This window comes from Epinephelus fuscoguttatus, linkage group LG15, assembly GCF_011397635.1.
Source record: "Epinephelus fuscoguttatus linkage group LG15, E.fuscoguttatus.final_Chr_v1".
Taxonomy (NCBI): domain Eukaryota; kingdom Metazoa; phylum Chordata; class Actinopteri; order Perciformes; family Serranidae; genus Epinephelus; species Epinephelus fuscoguttatus.
In genome coordinates, this window is record NC_064766.1 from 7,962,707 (window position 1) to 7,984,206 (window position 21,500).

The 21,500-nt window shown below is 40.8% G+C and overlaps 1 protein-coding gene across 3 annotated transcripts in view; it reads left to right on the forward strand.

The window, feature by feature from the left end:
• Nucleotides 1–21,500, forward strand: part of astn1 (astrotactin 1) — a 568,467-nt gene that overhangs the window by 518,327 nt on the left and 28,640 nt on the right. For all 3 annotated transcript variants that reach the window (XM_049597470.1, XM_049597472.1, XM_049597473.1), the window contains one exon: nucleotides 20,681–20,816. In XM_049597470.1, the coding sequence (XP_049453427.1) occupies nucleotides 20,681–20,816 (136 nt within the window). The remainder of the gene's footprint in view (nucleotides 1–20,680; nucleotides 20,817–21,500) is intronic.

Genomic DNA, 21,500 nt, shown 5'->3' on the forward strand with positions numbered 1-21,500 from the left:
CCAGACTGGAAAGTGCCTGTGTGTTAGAACTGAGGTACTTTCACAGTAGCTAGTGCTGCAGCACTTACCAGGTGCTATTAGTGGGTGAGGATGGTGAACCTCACTGAGGACATAAGTGAAGCATATGAATGCTGGATTTATGAAGAACAGAGTGAAATATACATAGATAGATATAACATAGATGAAAATAAATAGGAAATGGATCATGTGGTCATCTCTTTGAGATGAATTAAGTAAACAAACTACGATGATGCCCCCAGTGATGTGAGTGATGGAGCCAATCAGAGTCTGGAGCTTGTTGCAGGACATCATCATCAACAATACCAATGACATCAGTGAACTCACTGAGTCTATGGTGGATATCATTTGAAAAAAATAAATAAATAAATAAATAAAAAGAGAGGCAACTGTACCCAAAACTTCAGTTTACTCATTCCATAACCAAAATCCATGTACTACATTTAAAACTGTACTACTATTAAAATCACACTGCAGCCAGTCTGGAAACATGGACAATTATGCCTACAATGTTAGAAGAGGCAATATAGGACAATGCACAGGTTGAAGAAGCTAATTGGATCACATTTCAGTGGAGTTGTACCTTGTATGCGTTCATCATGTTACCATTGATAGATTGATTGATGTCTGTTGAGCTTAGATAAGATTTTCCAAACAATATCTGGGCAAAAAGGGATAAAATATTTAAAAAATGAACAAACTACAAACGATTTGTGTTTTAAGTTACAGCAGTAGCATGTAGATCAAGGGGTGGCAAAAGGCATTTTTGGACTAGAGGAACCTTTTTGATAGCTTTACGAACATAGTTCTGAAAAACCACCTTTTTATTGTGTATGCACCATAAGAGCTAGGAATGGTCATAAAGGGATTTCTTTAGCTCCTATTTCAGAGCGGGTACTCTACCAGCACAAGAGGAACCTTGACTGATGTAAGTGTGTGGTCACTGAGCCAATGCAGCACAACTGAGCCAGCAACCACTATTTTTAAGAAAAACCCATTAGCCATGTCAACAACAGAAATCACAAAACACAACAGCTTCTAAACAAAAAAAATGAAAAACATGGACAGAAAGTGACACCCAGGCTTTTCCTAAGCATATACATATATGACAGCAGAAATACAAAGCAGTGTTGATTTATTAAAGCAAAACAGGCAAATGCGAGTTTACGTCACTTCAGCATTCTATTGGTGGTACAAATGCAAACTGCAGAAAAGTTTTTGGAAGAGCTCCCAAGCAGGAAATTCCTCTCAGGGAGTCCCCAAAACTGTTCGGTCTGAAACATGTAACATTGGCCAGTCACGATTCCAGCACTTTGGTGCAGAGTAAGACATTTTGAGGGAAAAAAGATAAGTGAGAGTTACTTGTAAACAGTGTGTTTACTTTGGAACGAGATGCACTGTGTCTGACCACTGGTCAAAACAAGAAATAGATAACCCATTGATATTCTCAGACACTGGTCTAAGATGGTAAATGAATGGACGCACTTGTACAGCACCCTTTAGTCTTTTGACCTCTAAAAGCACTTTTACACTACGTGTCAAATTCATCCATTCATACACTGGTGGCCGAGGCTACCACATAAGGTGCCACATGCTACTTGGTTTAAACATTCACATGCACTTACGTACCGATGGTAAAGCCATCGGTAGAAATTTGGGGTTCGGCATCTTGTCCACTTTGACAGGAGGACAGGAAGAGCCAGGGATCGAATCACCACTCTTCATATTAGTGGACAATCCACTCTACTTGCTGAGCCCACTGGGAGCCTCAGCCTAGAGTTTAGAATTTTCATGATCCAACTTTAATTGCCAGTGAAGAAAAAAATAATGGATTGTCAAAAGTAAAGAAGGATGTATAACCACTAGAGACCTAAACTAACCATTGCACCAACTCCGGCCACCATCCACAAAACTAGCTGTCCTTTTATCAGCACAGCTTCTTTGGTGCTGAAAGGACAGCGGCTGACTTAACTGTCTTCACCATGATCTTCACTGTCTAATATAAGGAATACCACCAAAACTACTGGATTAATGGACAAAAATCCTTTTTACAGGCATTGTTTCTGAAGCCTCAGTGAAACCGAAAAGTTCAATGTCAAACTGTGGGCCTTGATGGATCGTTGTAGAGTCAGTTCACAAGTTCATAGAAGGTGGGAAATCTGCGTGATTTGAATGACTCATTTTGGGGATTGTGCTTCACTCGAGTCAGTGTGAACTGACACATTTGTAGAAATAGAAGTTGGTTGCGTGAGAGGAACGGCTGACGGACAGCCTAAACACTCCAGAAGCACTTAAAAAATGTTGTGAATTGCTCACAAGAAAGGGGAGCTCAATCGAGACAGCTTGTGAGCGGAAAGACAGCTAAAGAAAGAGCGAGAGGGAGAAGAAAGTAAGAGTGATGAAAGAAAGCAGAAATGTCGAGAGAAGCCAAAACCGTGACCTTCCCCATATAAACCAGATATACCGTTATGTCGACATGCAGGTTTAGTTTTACTGTTTTGTAAATGTTCAGTTGTTCACAAAGTATGACGGACATGCGCGTGTTATGGACTGTTGTATCTGCCTTTGTCCGAGGTGTTTCATTCCTTTATTGACCTAATTGGCTAAATGTACAGTTGGCATGCAAGGCGCTCTCACAGCAACTGATATCAATTTGGTCAGACGTACTACTATCAAATTATAAAACAATTTATCGCCTCTCTGAAGATGTAATGTACTATGAACTACGCTGCTGTGACATAAATGGCAGCTCGGCAGCATTCATATCAATCACAAATTGTGAGAAAGAAGTCAGAGATTGGAGGGCTGTTATTTCTTTTTCACGCAAGGCTGGTTTGGGAGTGACACTCGAGCCATCCTTCCCCTTTTTGTCATCATCTTCCTTATCTTCTTCCTTGGTCCTCCACAAGTACCTTTTCATATCAAATGGGATGTATTTCTTCAAAAGGTAAAAACAGTCATCTCTGTGTGGCCAGTCCTCATGGTCTGGTAGTGGTTGTCACCAGCGTTGACGTGCCAAGAAACAACAGTGAGGGATTTGTCGATGATCTGTTGTTGTTGTTGTGTTGCTGGTCTCTTTTATTCAATGGAAAGGTAGACAACCAAGTCCAGATGTTATTTGTTAAGGCTTTTGCCAATTCTGTGTGTGTGTGTGTGTGTGTGTGTGTGTGTGTGTAGCTGCCAATTACAGCTAGTTACAAGGAAGCTGTCTGCTTTAACAGAAGTGGATGAATTCCCAGGCAGCCCGTAGTGAAACCTGTTATAAGACAGAGAGAGGAGAACATTTAGGCTGAAGTGTTTACCATTACAGGCAGTCTGTGTGTGTGTGTGTGTGTGTGTGTGTGTGTGTGTGTGTGTGTGTGTGCAGTGGTGCGGCACCATAAACTTCCCATTAGCTCTCTCCCACTCCCTGCCTCGCTCTTGTTTTGCCCCTTCCTCTCAGTTCATCAGGTTCATGATGTGTGCCTCTCTAAGCCTGACTTCTGCTTTAGTGGATCACTGATTATACTGCAAAACATGGTGCTATCATAGCAAGAGAGAAAAAGAAAATAATTAGGCTTCAGTTTGCATTCATGTTTTGGGTAAGCATAACATTATAACATAGTAAAATAAAACTCAGTTGCCATTTTTTAAATCATATTTGTTGCACTATTGTTTTAGACAGCATTGCATCTTGGAAAATGATTTGCTTGTGTGCTTTGAGTGAGATAGAAACGTTGATATAAATCCTATGTCTGTGCGTTCAGTACAGAGCTGGAGTGGTTAGCCTAGCTAAGCCTAAAGATTGGAGGCTGTTGAATCAGCAAGCTGGGCTTTTTCCCATGTTCAAAAATACCTAACAACACCACATTGTTTCATTGTTTAACCTCTGCAGAAAAAGGAATGTAACTGTGATTTGTCATCACAGTGAGGTTGCCAGGTTTGGTACCATGATCATACCAGTACAGACAACAAAACCAAAACATACTCTCTACTGGGCAGATGGATAAATTGGGGAAGGTTGACCAAACAAGGCTACAACACATTCATTTATCAGTTTTAGGTATTTTGAACTTAACTTTTAAGCTAGCTGTTATCTATGGCACTGCCATCAGTCTTTATGCCAAGCTAGATTGCATAAGAATAATGGACGTAGCCACTGTGACATCACCCATTGGTTTGTTGACTCCCACTTTGAACATGGATGTATAAAAAGACCTGGGTACAGTATTGGAGGTGTGGCCTTGTTCACTCCTGTAAAAGTGGCTTAGTGACATATGAAGCCAAAAAAGCTCTATTCCACAGTATATAATTACCTGGAATTTCTGCATCATGGGACCTATACAGCAGAATAGTCTAACTTCTAGTTTAGCCCTTTGCTAATGTCAGTAATGTCAGTGGGGATTAAAATGATTTAATCATGTGGCACTTCTAGACTTCAGAAATGTAATCAGATGGAACTGATCAAATTCCAATAATTAAACTAGTCATTTCATGAGGGTTGTGATGCTCAAAAAAATTATCCACTGATTCACGTACTTGCACACTTTTACAATGTAAGTCTATGGGAAAAAGTCTTTTTGGGCCCTGTGGCATTACATGATAGACCCGGACATTGGAATTCCACATCTGGCCACTATGTAAAAGTGATTTCGAAGCCTGGCGTTGTTTCTTTGTACGTGGTTTTGAAGCCCCGGGTTCAGTATTTTTGCCATCGTCATCTTGGACTTTGGAGCCAGAAGTGATGATATTTGGACGGGGGTATTGTGCTGTGCAGAAACGAGAGGTGGATCTATGACTAAAAACAGCCCCGCCTTTAGTTATGCATAACCTTAAGCTGCACAAAATTTAAATGACTGATGTAATATTTTCCCCCAATACAGTTGTCATGAATGGGGAAATTAGCTATAGAAACCAAAATAATTTTTTGTACAGACTGTAAACATGTTTATTTCTGCAAGAAAGCAAATTGGAGTATTTCCTAAAATGTTTCAGAGGAACAGCATGTTTCCATTTTTAGCACGGATGTGTGTTTTTATATAAACACTGGTTTCATGTCAAAATAATGGTTTTGTTAACTTATTTTGGAAGTGCCTTTTCAAGAGCTATGAGAATGCCTGGCATGATAAAACAACACTTGTGACTTAAGATATATATGGAAGTGAATCCATTGACTATGTTATTTAAGTGTGGCCTCTTTTATTTCGATATAGTACCAGCTGATGGCTGATAGACATTAAGATTCCACAGTAAAAACATTATCATCTTTAAAGCACCTGTCCTTTCCATTAAGAAGCAGAGAAAAACAGCAGTGGATTGGCTGGAAGGGTCTATGCACACACACACACACACACACACACACACACATAAATGCACACTAAGGGTCTGCACAACTGAACTGACGACAGCAGGCAGGACTTCAAAAGGTGAGACATCCCATAACTCACATCAGTGTCTTGGCAATCCTTGATTTTTCCAACAAATCATACTTTAAGAATGCTGAGGGTAAACAACTCCAGCTGAATGACAAGTTCCTCAGAGTTGTGGCTCTCCTGCTGTAAAACTGGGTCTCCACGGTGTGTGTCATCGTATTGCTTTGCGTAGAACATGTTTTTCCATTGCAGATGGGACTCTGTGTTACTTAACCCGATAATAATCCATTAGCTTTAAACAGATGATTAATTTGGTGGAACCTTAGGTCATATTTGGTATTTTGTGCTGAGTGTTGTAATTGTGTTTCCATTGTCGCCTAATCTTATTTGCACATATGAAAACTTGAGTGTAAATGTTGAAAATTCATACACACCTCAAATTATCCCAGAAAAGTATTAACGCTTGGCTGAGGTGGAAAAGTTGCTGTATCATTTAAGCAAGATTTGACAAATTGTGATGGCAACAGAATGAAGCAGGTGACCAAGTCACTCCTATTCACTCTTTTACTTATACATGATGGGTGCTCGATAGTTTTCTCAATAGTGAGCAGTAAATTGACATTTTAGACATTTAGACATTAGACATGTCGCTAGAGGATTTGATGACCCCATAACTCTGGATAGATGATAATTCTAAAACTTGTATAATGTTTCTTGAACACCTGAAGGCTCCACACATGATATAATGCTAAAAGACTGAGGCTAAAGCTGCATATTGCATGTTTGGCTAAAGTGTAAACTTTCTTGAGTGAATAGTGTCAATACCCATGTTCTTGATGATGGGAAATCCTCATTTGGATAGCTGTGTTTGATCTCTTATACTCTTGTGATCAAAAATTATCAAAAGAGTTTGAGCTACCACCTATGAGCTAAGCACACAGGTGCAGCTAATCAGACTGATGTCAGCAGGCAACCACATCACTATAGCCAGCGAAGCACTTACATTTTGGAGTGTGCAAATCACCACAGACCTGTGGATTAAGTTAAAGGAGCTATATGTAAGAAATCTAAAGCAAATAGTCATAAAATCCTCCTAATATGTCACAGAGACTAAGGATTGATGTTCATATAACATACTGATCTCACTGACAACAATTGTACAGCCAGAATATTTGCATCTTTTGCAGTCTGCAAATCATGTTTATGTTTTGAATTTGTGTTTTGGCCTGTTGCGCCACCCACCGCCGTCTACCAGTCACGCAGTCAGTAGAGTCTCAGCATCAGTTAAAGTTACGACTGAGCTACAGCAGCACGGCAAGCAGCATTAGCAGTGTCCCGGTACATAAATCGTCCGGACCAAAAATATAGAGCGTGGACTGGTAGCTGGAGAGGTGCCAGTTCACCTCCTGGGCACTGCCGAGGTGCCCCTGAGCAAGGCACCGAACCCCCCAACCGCTTGGAGCGCCTGTCATGGGCAGCCCACTCTGACATCTCTCCACTTAGTGCATGTATAGGTCCAGTTTGTGCACGTGTGTGTTCGGACCTGTGTGTAATTGACAACAGAGTGAAAAACTGAATTTTCCCTCGGGGATTAATAAAGTATATTAAAAAAAATAAAAATAAAATAAAAAATTAGCAGCCGGCTCCTCCTCAGCTGTATCCCGGCAACAGCGTTAGCAGTGTCTCGGTACATAGTCTCGCCACCAGACAATCAGAGATCTCCGCCTTCTGATAGTCTGGGGACACTCCTTTCTAAAGTGTGTTTAACACACCGGCGAAAACGGCCGGCAACAAAGCAGCGCCTCCTGCATTTTTGAAAAGGACACGCCTTCTCGGAAATGTGTGCTCCCCCTTTTCTCGTCCGCAAGGAAACAAACACACAGCTTGAAAATGGATGCCGAGAGATTAAATTTCGTTTTATCAAACGTGTGCTCATCTGTGAAGAAAATGTTTTTTCCAGCGGATGTCTTAGTTACAACATTGTTGAGCTAACTGGAGTAGTTTCATGTCGTATCCAACAACGGGAGGCTTTTAACAGATAACGTCCTGATGTTAGCTTTGCTGCTAGTGTTAGCTGTCCCTGTCAGCTGCAGCCACTGATGCTTTCTAGACATTGTGATTTCCCAAAACTGAATAAATACCACACATAGCAACACAAAACTGCTTCGCTAGCTCAATCATGTTGTAACTAAGATATCCGCTGGATAAGATATTTTTTTCACGGACCGTTTAATGAGTTATTACCTATTACAGACACCGCTAACGGCTTACAGGGCTAACAGCTAATGGCACATTATGCACACAGTAGTAGTACAATAGTAATGTTTGTTCAATCATTGTGTTTATAGACTTTACAAACATCAGATTAGTCTAAACGGTGATACAGTGATGTATGGTCACACATATGGTCACAGGGATGTAATGTGATACATATATATATAAAAAAAGCTCTGCTGGTTTTCTACCCGGAAGTATTTGTAAACAACAAAGCGATTCCCTCTATAGTTCAGCCAGATGAGTCATGGCCTTGTAAAGGATTATGTTTGTTTCTTTTAGTTGGCGAGAATGTGTTGCCGCAAACGTGACAAACATCCACTAACTTTGATGGCGTTTTCTGCGAGCACGGCTGAGCCATTTTGTACCGCTACACGTGTTTCTAGTGGGACTATGTTTATGAGCACAAGAGTTCAGCGAGCCACCGAAGGACCGCCCTGCAGATTTACTATTGGTTCTGCAACATAGGGAGTTTTTTAAACTCTGAAATTGTATCCGCCCATCTGAACACAAAATCAGGGAGAAAGTCATCAGTCTTTAGTTAAGCAAATCGTCTAAAGACTGACTTGTGAGTCTACCCAGTACATAGCATTAGCAGCCGGCTCCTCAGCTGTATCCCGGCAGCAGCATTAGCAGTGCAGTACATAGCATTAGCAGCCGGCTCCTCCGCTGTATCCCGGCAGCAGCGTTAGGAGCAGAGAAGCCGGACTTGCTCAAACGGTTCGCTGAAAAACCGAAGATCAAGGACGCGGCGACGCAGCCCTGCTACGGCAGCCGCTCATGGGCAAACAAATCAGTCTCCAGCGTGCCGCTGTCCAGCAACCTTGAATCTGTAGGGGAGGGGACAGACACGACTCGCGGCAGTATTTTGAATTTGAGTGCAGTAACCGTTTTGGCCACATTCTTACATACAGCGCCTTTAACTACAGGGCTTGCTAAATGCATTGCAACTGACTGCAGACTTGCATTTGCAGTCCTCTGTGGGATTAATCCTTTATATGAGTAGAGAAAAACTACATTGGCTTAGGCTGATAATGTTAGCATTTTGTAAAGGGGGGGGAGTTGTAATTGAGCCAATTTTTTTAACGTTTGCAACTTTCCTAATGCTGTCATTGTTGACTTTATATAACTCGAGGAAAACTCTGCCAGCTGCTAGGCTAATTTATGTAATGTAAAATGCCATAGGTTTGCCATGTTGGATTTGTGGGAAAAATTTGCAAAAAAATTTCCAGCAAAAGTGTTTTGTCCGTGAATCTTGTACCTCCCGCCACAGGTGTCCCTTGCTACCCTTTGTCATAGGCCTATGTTTTTCTCCTGTGAGTCAGTTGGTCCAATTAGGTCCTCTATATTTGACACTTTTACAGATGTACGTCCAAAACATACCCCCAAACCCTGTATCACCTTTGTTTAGAGTAGCTCCAAAGGCGTCCCTCTCAAACAGCCATGCCCATTTGCATCCCTCCTAGCCTGCCATCTAATCTGATGGAGGGTCAGGACTCCATCATCACACGCCCATTGGGGCCAATGATGTAATAGTGTACCTAAAACTAGCATAGCCAAAACATAGCATAGCACAACATGTTTGAGAGCTGGGTTTAGCATGTGGTCAATTACTATTGCTGCTATTATTAGTATTATTGAATATATATCATCTACAGCCAATTGGAGCCAAACTAATTTACCCACTGCTGTTCCACATAAAAACCCTAAAATCTGAAATTCGAGTCTGACTGTGGCATGCATGAAAGTGCAATTTCATGGATGTTTGTCTTACTTTCCAATAGGTTTGTGGGCTCGAAAGCTTGTGCAAAAACAAGCAGATCTGTGCCTATAGCTGTAAATTTTACAGAATCAACCATTTATTTCACATAATTTATATCATTTTAGTTCAACATTCACAGTATCTCCCAAAGTGGCTGCCTGAAATCTTTGATTCCCACCCAGGAACTATCTAAGCAGATTTACTGATTTTGTTAAAAGAACAGATTTACAGCCCATACCAACTGAACCTTTTAACAGGCTATGAACCACATCATCTCAGGATGAGCCGGCTGCCCTGTGCTGTAAATATAAAATGCAGGATCATGTTCCTCAGATAGTGGGAAGCACAGCCTCTTAGACCAACTGAGAGAAAATGCATTTCAATATGTTATGAAAAACTACTCAAAATGTGCTCATTTTTTCTTGCCAGCAGTCACTTCCAAGATGGGATAAATCATCAGACCTCCATTTCCTTTTCTGATTCAGAGTGTCTTCAGCTGCTGTTTTGCCACAATCTTTAATTTGTTCACTATATAAAAGAAATATTTCTTTTTTGTGACATATTCGATCTCACTTAACAACACTTAACATCAAGACTTGAAAGATTTTAATAGATAATAATTGCTTTGGAACCCATAAAAAATGTCTTTTCCTTTTTGTGCTGAGAGTCAGTAAATCAAGGATATCCGTTTCCTGGAAAAGTTCTTGGGAAGGTTTTTGTATCAATTCAGAAGATGTGCAATCATAATGAGCAGTTTGCAACCTGGGCAGAGATTCACAATGATAAAATGGCTCAGGAATTAAGCCTATAAATGAAATAATCTGCAAAAGTTCTGAATTTCTCACATTCTGTTTTCTCAAGAATTTTCAAGTTCATAGTACCTGTCACAAGCTGGCCAAGTCAGCAGCCGTCAAGGTTGAAGTACTGCTCTGATTTGCTTCCAGAATCAATTTCATTTTTTTAAGCTGTCTGTCAGCAATCAGTGCACGAGAGAAACATTTTGTTTCTATGTATTTTTTTTTTTTTTTCACTGGTGTTGAGTCATGTCCATAAATGCCATGGCAGCACACAGTGTTCACAGAGTTACACGTCTCGTTTGAGTGAGATATTTGTTATAGTCAAGTTAGGTGCACTTTCTGTTCTTCTGGCCAGCAGGCCACCCACATAAAGCATTCCTTTCGCCATGACAGTGCACAGCGGGGTTCCTCAAACTGTTTTCACTGGGCTAGGTACCACAGTTCTGCTGCTTCAGGTGGTTAACAGGCAGGAAAGATGGAATTGACAGAAAAGATTGGATAGATAAAGAGTGGATGGCAGCTCTTGAACCCGCAGAGTAATAATGTACTGCGCCTTAGTCCACCGCAGTGTGAAGTGATCCAACTGCTCTAAGGTACTTTCATATTTTCAGACACCCATATCTGCACCAATGCTGTGTTTTAATGAGCTTATGACTTTGAGCAAGGGCTTGTTAAAGGGTTCACAGACACTCGGTTTTAAGCCAGTCTCCTCCTCCAACTGCTGCTCAACTTAACAACATGTGAGAAAAACGGTTTGGGAGTGAGAGCAGACAGGGATTTGAGTATGTGATAATGGATCATCCATCTGTACTTGGCTAACAACTTTTTAATCACAGTCCGTTTGACACTGCCAAAGGCAAAGTACGTGCCTTGACATCAGTGATTGAGGTGAGGCCAAACATGAAATATGGTTCACGAGAGCAATATAACGAATTTTCTGGACAGGAGGAGAATTCCTGTGTATCACAACTTGGGGTCTTATGTTTGTAGCTTTAGCTATTATTTTTGGTTAACTTTGTATTCAGCAAATCTCTGAGATCTGAGAACACACTAACATTGCAGCAGTGAAGTCCAAAAGAGCAAGAAATTGCCAAGTATTGTAAGTCAAAGTTGAGCCAGGAGGCCAGTCTGTAAACTGTGATGGATGTTTGCAACAAACTGGGTTGGGATGAAATCTGATTGCTCATCTCTGTTCTGTCTTTCTAATAAATTTGGCTAATCTGGGTTTATTTACAACCTGTCTAGTACTCTGATTACTTGGGTTTCTCTCAGAGCAGAGGTCGGTGTGGATGGCAGGGTGTGCAAGGTGTCAGACTGTGACCCTAGAGATCATCTCATCTCCTACCACCAGCCGATTATGGTTTCTTTTCAACATGATCATGCTAATACAAAGTTTTAGCAATGTAATTTGTTTAAACTGACATACTGCATATCTTGCAAAGTTACTGTATTTTTTGAACAAGACGCCCTGTTTATGTTTCCTTCCTCCCTGCAGCAGAGGGATGTGTTCTGCTAGTTGTCTTGTGTTTTCTAAATCAAGGCCCGGGCCTCTAACTCAAGAGCTCTATTCAGACGGGATTAGTTTTACATAGGGACGTGGGGTAAAGTAATAATTACCAGAGATTTTAGTCCTGTCCGAATGTGCCATGTCAGTAATCATTACTGCATGATGTCAGTAAAGATTACTGCGACTTTTACCTTCTGTAAAAGGGTCCCGGACAATTACCTCAGGTAATACTAATCCTGTGCGAATAGACCAGCAGTAAACATGTGTGTTAGGGCTGTCAAAAAAAAAAATCGAAGTTAGAAATATATTTGAATATATATATTTTTTTATAAGTTCGAACCTAAATTTGATAATTCGAATATCATTAATAATTAATTAATACTATCAATAATGTTGTACATCACGGGGAATCCCGTTCGGATGGAGATGGCTCGCGCACGAGCCGGGCCAGAGAGGGACGCAGCGACGGAGGGAGAGGCGCCGACGGAGGAGCCCGCTGCGCCAACACCACCCACTGCGCTGTCCGCGATGTGTGACCTGTTCGGGGAGACATACAGGGAGAGTGTTGCACCTGCTGCCTCCCTGCCTACCCTTTTTGAAGAAGAGATGAAACGTTACCAGAATGAGACACTACTACGAGCCGACCAGGATTCACTCTTGTGGTGGAAAACTACGCACTGAAGTATCCAAACATGGATACACTTCAGTGAGGTCAGAACAGGTGTTTTCATCCGAGTGTCATGTTCATATTGCGCCAGCAATAAGCATCTTATTTTTTGTGTTTGTTTTTTTTTTTGTAAAAATGAATAAATAATAATAATAATAATAGTAATAAATTCTCTACTCTACTAAATCTCTACTAAATTAATTCGAAAATATTCTCAAGTTCATGGTGCTTTTGACAGTCCTATCATACGCACATGATGGCAGGAGGGCACGGCGGTGCGTGAATGGAATTACCCCTTTTTTACTGATATTTCTTATCTCGTGCGAATTGGCCATTAATATTACTGACGTCCTGTGGTTAAGTGACATTACCTCACGTGCCCATGTAAAACTAATCCCGTCCGAATAGTGCTAAGGACACACCAAACTGACTTCAGAGAACTAGCAGCAACGAAGGCCTCCTGCTGCGTTGCCTGATGTCAGGGGGCCACCTGTGTCTAAGTCACCTGTGTCTTAGCCAAAGAGAAAACCATTACAAAGATTACAGCCGTCAGCCAACCAGTGCGTACATTCTGTGCCTACATCAGAGGAAATAACTCTCAACACCAGCAGGCAACTGTAGTCTGTATTTGTCATTCAAAAAGGGAAAAGGGAAGACTGTCTTGATGCTAGTTAGCCAGTTAGCACATTAACAACACAGAACAGAACAGAGCATATTTACCATGCGCCAGTGAACAATATCACAAACCGTCAAGAGCTCTATGACTAAAGAAAAATAATCTTACCCTATGTAACAAGTTTGTTTTGGTCTCACACCCTCTCAACTTTAGTGATTTGTTTACTTTCCTCACTTCCGTTACTTTTCTCGTGCAATGAGCTGAATTGTCAATTAGAGTGATTTCAATCACTGATGGGTCCCGCCGTCGCTGATTCAACAACAAAAGGCAAACGTGAGGAACACACTGCACCGACAGGGGAAGCAGATGCTTACCAGTGACCCAACATTGATCGACGGCCAACCGTCAGGTTGGTGTGTCAGGGCCTTCAGACTGTTGAAGCCTCATATTAGCTTTAACTAAACTTGAGAATCCCCCTTGAGAATTACCATGATTAACAGCTGTCCCATTTAACATGGCATAAGTAATTAGCTAGCAGGATTTATGTGAAGACACACCACACAGAAAATAAACTACTCTGTTCTGTGGCAGTATGGGGGCCCAAGGCCAAAATGATGTAAACTATGGGTTTAACCAGGGCCGCTGCTAGCCATTTGGGTGCCTTACGTGTAACACACGCACACACACACATACACAGCGCTCAGTCCTTGTCTGCGTCTGTGTTGCTGTTGGCAAGTGTCAGTTATATGTGGGGGATGCCCATGTAATAGCCTGTATTAATGGCAAACGAACCAAACATCCTCTTGACATTTGCAAAGGCATTGCAGGGGCGTCGTTTCAGCAAAAGCTAAGGTATGGCAATATGACATGACGTCACAGAGCTACTGATGATGGAGTTTCAAAAATATGAACGTATATAAAGCTTCACTTTGGTCTTTGACCTGTCAGAAGTACATACTGTGCTATTGAAAACTGTTTCAAAGGACATGAAGCTGTTTCTCACATTCATAATACCTCATGTCTGCATGTAATGCACAACTTGGTGAGAGCAGTGAAAACATCTGACCTATTTCAGCGCATATTTCAGCACCACGGACAGCGAGCGGGCGTTTAATTATCATTAGTCATGTGTTTAACTTCACAGAAAATAAAGAAAATCAATTAATTACAAGCTCATTTCTAGAAGATAACCAAGGGGTCCGGTGTATGAAACACAGTAAAACAAAGGCCAATTTGGTACAATAGTGTATAGGCGAATTTATTGGAGTGTCTCCAGAGACCGAAAATACAAGCTTAACATACCGAAACCCCACATACAATCAGACAGGCTTCAAGACATCATTTAGACAGGCTGTCTACAGCAGCAGAGCAAAATGCTTTTACAACACATAGATACGGTAACTCACATAACTCAAAACTCACGGAGGAGCGAAGTGGAGAACAAATTGATTCAGTAACACTTGTATTCACTAACACTCGTATTCACTGATGAGCATATTATTGACCTATTTAAGTGCAATACAATGAAAACAACCAGCCAGTGCGCCTCGAGTAAGATGACTATAGAACCTCTCTCTCTTTTTTTCTCCCGATTCCAAGGTATGGCAGCTGCCATACCTCGCCATACCTAAATGACGCCTATGAGGCATTGGCTATATTGGTGGTTGGCAAAACCCTGTCAGCAAGTGGGACTGTGAAAACCGGGGTGTTCCCTCCAGTTGATACTGTACTATGCAGGATACACACTGAGTAATGACAGGAAAGTGAAGTTTAGGTCAAAAGGGGGCGAGAGAGAGGGAGCAAGAGAGCTACATGGCATGAACAGAAAGTCAGACACAACCCGACACATAAATCCTTTTATATGTTAAGTAATCATGTATATCATGTTGCCTAAAATGGTCTAATGGTGCCTGTTGCAGTTGTGCTTCATCTTGAATTTAGATAGTTCACCATTATGATTATGATAATCATTAGCTGTTTTAGTGCCCCCTCTGGCACTTGATAGCCTACGCTTAGCATGTCATGTATGTGTATGTGGCAGCAGTGCTGTGCTTAACACTAAACATGCCCTGAAGCTTCAAGGGTCATAAGAGGTCAACCCGTTTTAATTCCCGGGGCTTCCAATACAGCAGCCTAGTCAGTGGACCTTGGCTTCTGTTACCAATGCACAAGACACCTTACAACATCAGAATGAGACAACCTGGACTTTCAACAGAACTCAACTGTAATCTCGTCTTAACATATTAGAAAGAGCGTGAAAGTCCAAACTTTAACAGTTTTGTTGCTTTAATTGAAAGTAGTTTTGCTTGTGAAACCTACATTTCCTGTGAAGACCGAAGTTTATTTTGAAAGAAAATGTAACATGTAAGGAGCTGAAACTGACACGGGAACCGGCACATCCAAAATACAACACTAGAGTGGTACCTAGAGTGTCATATTTTGAAGCATAGGGCCACTGACTAAGCTACCATATTTGTAGAGTTGGGAGTGAGGACATGTTGGACAAGCAAGAAGTAGCCCACTTATTTGAGTCTGTATGGAGATGACATGCAAATAATGTATTATCATAGACTTTAAAACCCTAAATGTATCCTTCAATTGGCAGACCACAAAGAAAAGCTTGAAAGGTTTTAACAAACCAAACAGCCATCCTTGTCATCTAAAGTGGATGATTTGTTGAGTTCAGTACATATATAGACACAATACAGTACAGGCAGCTCAATTACTAACAGCCCTGTTCAAAAAGCACTACATTGTTCAGCTGCAGTGGTCATGAGGTGAAGTAAAAAAAAAAAAAAAAAAAGGCTGCCAATCTATTAATGTATCCAGCCCCTCGAATCAGCACTCTCACAGTGAGATGTGACAGAAAAGCAAACACAGGAAATTGTTTAACCCCTTTCTGTCCTGTGTTTTTCTTGCTCTCTACTACAGCTGAAAGGGAAAATAATAATAAAAAGCTCCATGCTGCTTTCTCCTATTTTTCCAGCCACTAAAGAAATTGAATTTGTTCCACGAATGGTTAAGAAAATGAGTAAATCCATTCCGAGTTACACCTAGACTGTTTTTATTAGAGGTTTAAGTGTGTGTTATTTAGCCTCATAAAGGCCTGCAGTATGAGACAGTTGTGGTAAACACAGCCAGTGCAAAATACAGTAGCTACTATTCTTGCAAAGCCAAATTGAATAGCTTATGTTGCTCAGACAGACTGTAACTGTATATGAAGATTGATGTGAGTTGCAATTTCCCATTTGGAGTTCAACTTGCTCAGATAATAAGAGAATTACTCGACATATTTCCAAACTGTGTTCTCCGGTGAGGTTTCAAACACTGTTTCCTTTTTATACGTCTCCTTACACGCTAGACAGACATTCCAACCGGCTTTGCAATTAATATGCTAAGTGGTGCAAAGCCTCACAATGTCACTTTTCATTTACATCTCCAGCACTGTTTATATCTTTCACTCGTGTGTCAGTCTCTGTGCTGGGTAAACAGGTCTCTCTGACAGCTGCTACACACCTTTTTTTCATCCTCGGGTTCTCTCTCCATGACTCCGTGGCATTTGGCCTACTGTTTACCAGTTGGTGACACCGGCCAGGGTCGACAGGGAAGACATAGGTGACCACCTCAGAGCATCCATCACTCACACGTACACATATTTACACACACACGCAGGCACACAGAGAGGGAAAGCTCTTGTGGAGGAAAGGCGCAGGTGACCACCTCGGGGCGTCCATCACTTCACGCACATGTTGTATAAATACACACAGACAGGCGCTGCTTGTGTAGCAGAGGGTCACAGATGACCACCTCAGAGCACCCATCACTTCACACACCTTTGCACACACACACACACGTAGACTTGGCTTTTCCAAGCAAAAGGTTTTTCCCCTTACAGTGAAACACACACCTCGGTGGCCAAATGCCCTTTTGACGTATGCAGTGCCAGCTGGGAAAACATAGCTCGGTGCATGTGTCACCAGCAGCCTGGGCAGCAGGAAAGAAGTCCTGAGGAGGAGGTGATGGAGGAGGGGGAGGAGGAGGGGGAGGTGGGGTCAGAGGGTTGCTTTTCTCTCATGTGAGATTCTCAGGTGAATACAGGTGCTATTGCTAATTTAGTGGTGTGATGGTAGATTGGTATACTGTACCCTCCACCTCTTCAGCCTAAGTGCTTCATTACATGAACAAGTCTTGCATTCAGAATTTTACTAAAGTAACAGTACAGATGAAATAAAAGTTACATTATAATAAAGTTTAATCAATATTCATTATATATTTTTCTGCCTCCTTGCTGGGGACAGACATGGCTGGAGGCATCATGTCTTCAGGTGTCTACCCATCCCATTCGTGTAAATGCAAAATCTCAAGAACACCTTGAGGTGATTTCTTCAAATTTGGCGCAAACGTCCACTTGGACTCAACCATTCTGATTAGATTTTGTCCGTCAAAGGTCAAGGTCACTGTGACCTGTTTGTCATATTCTCGTGAACGTGATACCCCAAAAACACGTTGAAGGCAGTTCCTCAAATTTGGCACAAATGTCCATTTGGATTTAAGAATGAACTGATAACAATTTGGTGGTCAAAGGTCAAGGTCAGTGTGACCTCACAAACATGTTTTTGGCCATAACCCAAGAATTCATATGCTAATTATGATTAAAAAAATTCCCAGAAATGCCTAATAGCAAAAAATGATAGCATGATTTCAGTTTACATCCAAAAGGCCAAAGGTCAACTTGACTGTGACATTGATTGTTCTGCAAAAACACTTCTCTGGCCGTTACTCAACATCATAACTCAGAACAGAACAGAAGTGGAGACATTTTGTCAGATATTGAATTCGTGACTCTAATCATGAAACTCTGTTTATTGTACAGATCTTCTATGCTGCTGGGCTGAAGATAATATTTAGAATATGTAGCTTCTTTGCAATAACATTAATATTTATAGCATTGTCAACTGCCATGTCTACATATGAGTCTGGATAGACATGAATGTAAAATGTAACTACAACTTGACTGACTCACAGAAACATATAACCACAAGACGGTAATTCTAATTTTGTTATTGGATTAGAATTTCTGATGCATGTGAACAATGTTCAGTGTTGTAGGTGGCCAGCTGGACCTTTAACCACTTTATATACTATTAGGTTTAATCTGTAATGACTGTAGACTGTAACAATAATGGATGTAGATACCGTGACCTCACTCATTGGATTGTGGACTCCCATTTTGAAGCCTCCAGTTTGGCATTTGGTTGTCACCATCTTGTTGTTTTTTGAGCCAGTGGTGACCATTTTGGGCCATGAGGCAGGCGCTGTGGACGAGTGAGGGGTGGGTCTGACTGAGAAGTTGAGGACACTTTGGCAGACAGCCTGTAACTGAGAGTGGCCTGCCCTTAATCATGCATAATTTTACGACTTGATAAAATGTAAATGGGTGAGTTGAATAAAAATGAATCCTCTGCACAATAGAGACTAAAACTGGATTTGGCTGTACCAGGCTGTAAACATGTTTATTTTTGCTGTAAAGTCAGGCAATTTAACATGGGGGTCTATGGAAACTGACTGGCTTCTGGAGCCAGCCTCAAGTGAGCATTCAACACCAACAGTTGGTCTCCTTTAAATATAAGTATTGGAGTAAAAGAGTACGGAATGTCCCCATGAAATGTAACGGAGCACAACTATAAAGCAGCCTGAATTTGAAATGTTCTAAAGTACAGAACCTCAAAACTGTACAGTATTTAAGTAAATGTGCAGCTTTACTGTGTTTTCCACTACTGGTGTGTTCACAGGCCAAAACAGAGAGAATAGACCAACTTGCTTGTTAAAAAAGGTTGGATGGAGCCTTTGCACCTGTTGAGGTAACTGTGGTCTGACGTTGATCAACACTTGTGAAACCCTGTGGTGCCTCGGCTGTAACACTGTAAACAAACATTACGCCATAGTCATCATCTCCGTCTGGAGGTGCCCTTCCTCTAGTTAGCTTGCAGCTATCATTCTATCATAGTTTCATAATGTGTATGGTATGCTCATTTATATTTTCAGCCAAACTTATGCACAATGAGCTAGATCCTAGCTTGCAGGTATGGAACAATAACAAGGGAAGGGATTGAGTTGATGTTTTTTTTTTTTTTTTAACAGCACATCTTCCCAGGGAACTAAACCTATTGCTGGAAAGAAAGCTCTGCCTTAAAAGCTAAAATCAGAGAACAAAAATCCCTGTTGTGCAGTTAATGCCATAGGCTATTTGAAATATTGTAGCATGACTGGCTGCAGGGACTTGTGTATCTGTGTATTTTGGGAAGGTTTACTGTAAAACCCTCTGCCCAGAGGTGGGTATGCTACATATGCTACATCCTTGCCTTGACTCTACTGCTTAAAGCTTTTTCAGATAGTGTAAAAATAGTATTTAATTTGATTTTATTTATTTTACAAGATTTTTGTCATACGTAGATAAAGCTGATATTAAAAACTACCCAATAATTCTTTGCCCACAATTCCTTTTTTAATCATGTTGCACATGTAATCTAAAAATAGTGTATTGTAAATTTGTTTTACGCAAGAGCTTCACTTCACCTTGATTTTATTAGGGGTTTTTTAAGGTTTTGACACCTACTTAGTGCGTGTGTTGTTTTTATAACCTTGTAGATGACGTCAAAGACTTTTTTTTTTTTTGAGCCGTCAGACAGTTGCAGATTATGGAAAAGGTGTGGGAAGTAGACCCAGAGGTGAGAGAAAACTTTTAAGCTAAATCTCTGCTGGGGAAAAGTGGGTGGACAGTGAATAAGTAACACTTTTCTCTCTCAGCATCGACTGTCAGGGTGCCCTTGAACACCCATCTGCAAAAGTAAAGTTAACTGAATGGACTGTGTGACACTGAGCACGCTGTTCTTTTTGCCTTTTTCAGAGTAAATGAAACTTAATGGCTGAGTCCAAAGGTGTTTTTTCTTTCCTCTAAGCAGGTGTGAGCAATAGCCTGGTTACTGCTGTCAAATGTATCTGACCATGACTGTATCTCATCATTCAGACAGTAAAATCTCACTGTCACACATGTTTGATATCTTTTGAAGGGAGACATTCTCACCTCCAGTTGACAGACTTTCTGCTTTTACAAAACAAAATAAAAATCAGCACTAGAACTTTGCAAAAACAGCACCTGACATTTTCACTTACACAGACCAGCCCTACATGTACATATTGTACTTCAAGTCTGTGTGTTGTGGTAGAGCGGAGCATCTGGTTTACATTTTGTTAAGGTGTCTGTTTACAGTGCAGCAGTGTCTCATGTCAAGTTGCGTTAATCTAGACAAAACAAGCATATCCCTGTACTGTATATACTTTATTTAGCCCTTATCTTATCTTAATGTACCTTAAAATATTTTAATTCACTAAATCATACACAATATTTACATTTACTCAACCTTCTGATCTTGTAAAATGCAGTCCTGTTGCTAAGTCCAAATAACACTTAACTTGGACTTAAATTTAGATATTTATAACAGATTTCAAAGCAAAGTTACTGTTTGTTGAAAACTAAAATAGCAGGCAAGAAGTCTAAAGTTGTTTTGGGTACATAAATCTTACATTTCAAGTAGTCTCTCCTCAAACTGTGCATGAATCGCTTTCAACTGAAGTCACTGGGTGAATTATGACTTCTCAACACAAATGTGTCTGTCTCTCTGCCACAGAAACCCTTTTGAGCTTTGTGGATGACATCCTGTCTGGGGCCAGGTCTCCATGTGTGATGCTAGGGGATATCCCCAACCTCCTGTCCTCCTCCATCAGCATGATCATTCGTTGCCTGGAGCCTGACACCACATACATGTAAGTCACTCTCTTTTTTTCCTCTCATAAACATGTAAACTAAACAACATGATGTAAAGTAAACATACCCAGTTACTAGATCTCAGTCCAAATTAGTTCTAGAAGAAGCTTCTGCACTGACAGATATGTTTAGTTTTAGGGTAAAGCAAATCTTTGACTTACTACTTGACTGTTTTGAATGTTTAAGTATGTATTGTGTTTGCGACAGAAAAAGTTTCCAAATTAAGTATCATCAAAACTTTTGACTATGCATAGAAACAATACTTGCATTTCAGTGTGTTGCTGCTAAACACTATTGTCCACAATGCACTGCACATAGGAAATGGAGTAGGTTATCTTCTCACAGCTGGAGAAGATTAGAGTAATTGTGAATGTGGTGAGACAGCTCCAGAAAGGCCATTGAGAACAAACAAGAAATCATCTTTGGGAAAATATTTGCTTTTCTCTGTGTGAAGTTTAATTGTCAGTGTCATTCAAAGTCACCATTATTTTAATTGACATTTTATGTTGCTGACAATGCATCATTTCCTGTCAGAATAAAATGCTGCTTTATTGTATACTAACTGCAAAAACATCATATCATAAAGTAGTAAGTACTAGTAGAAGTAGTAGTATGTACAATAAGTATGTAGTATGTAATTGGGACACAGTTAAAGTCTATTGCCACAAACAGAATGTACCAAC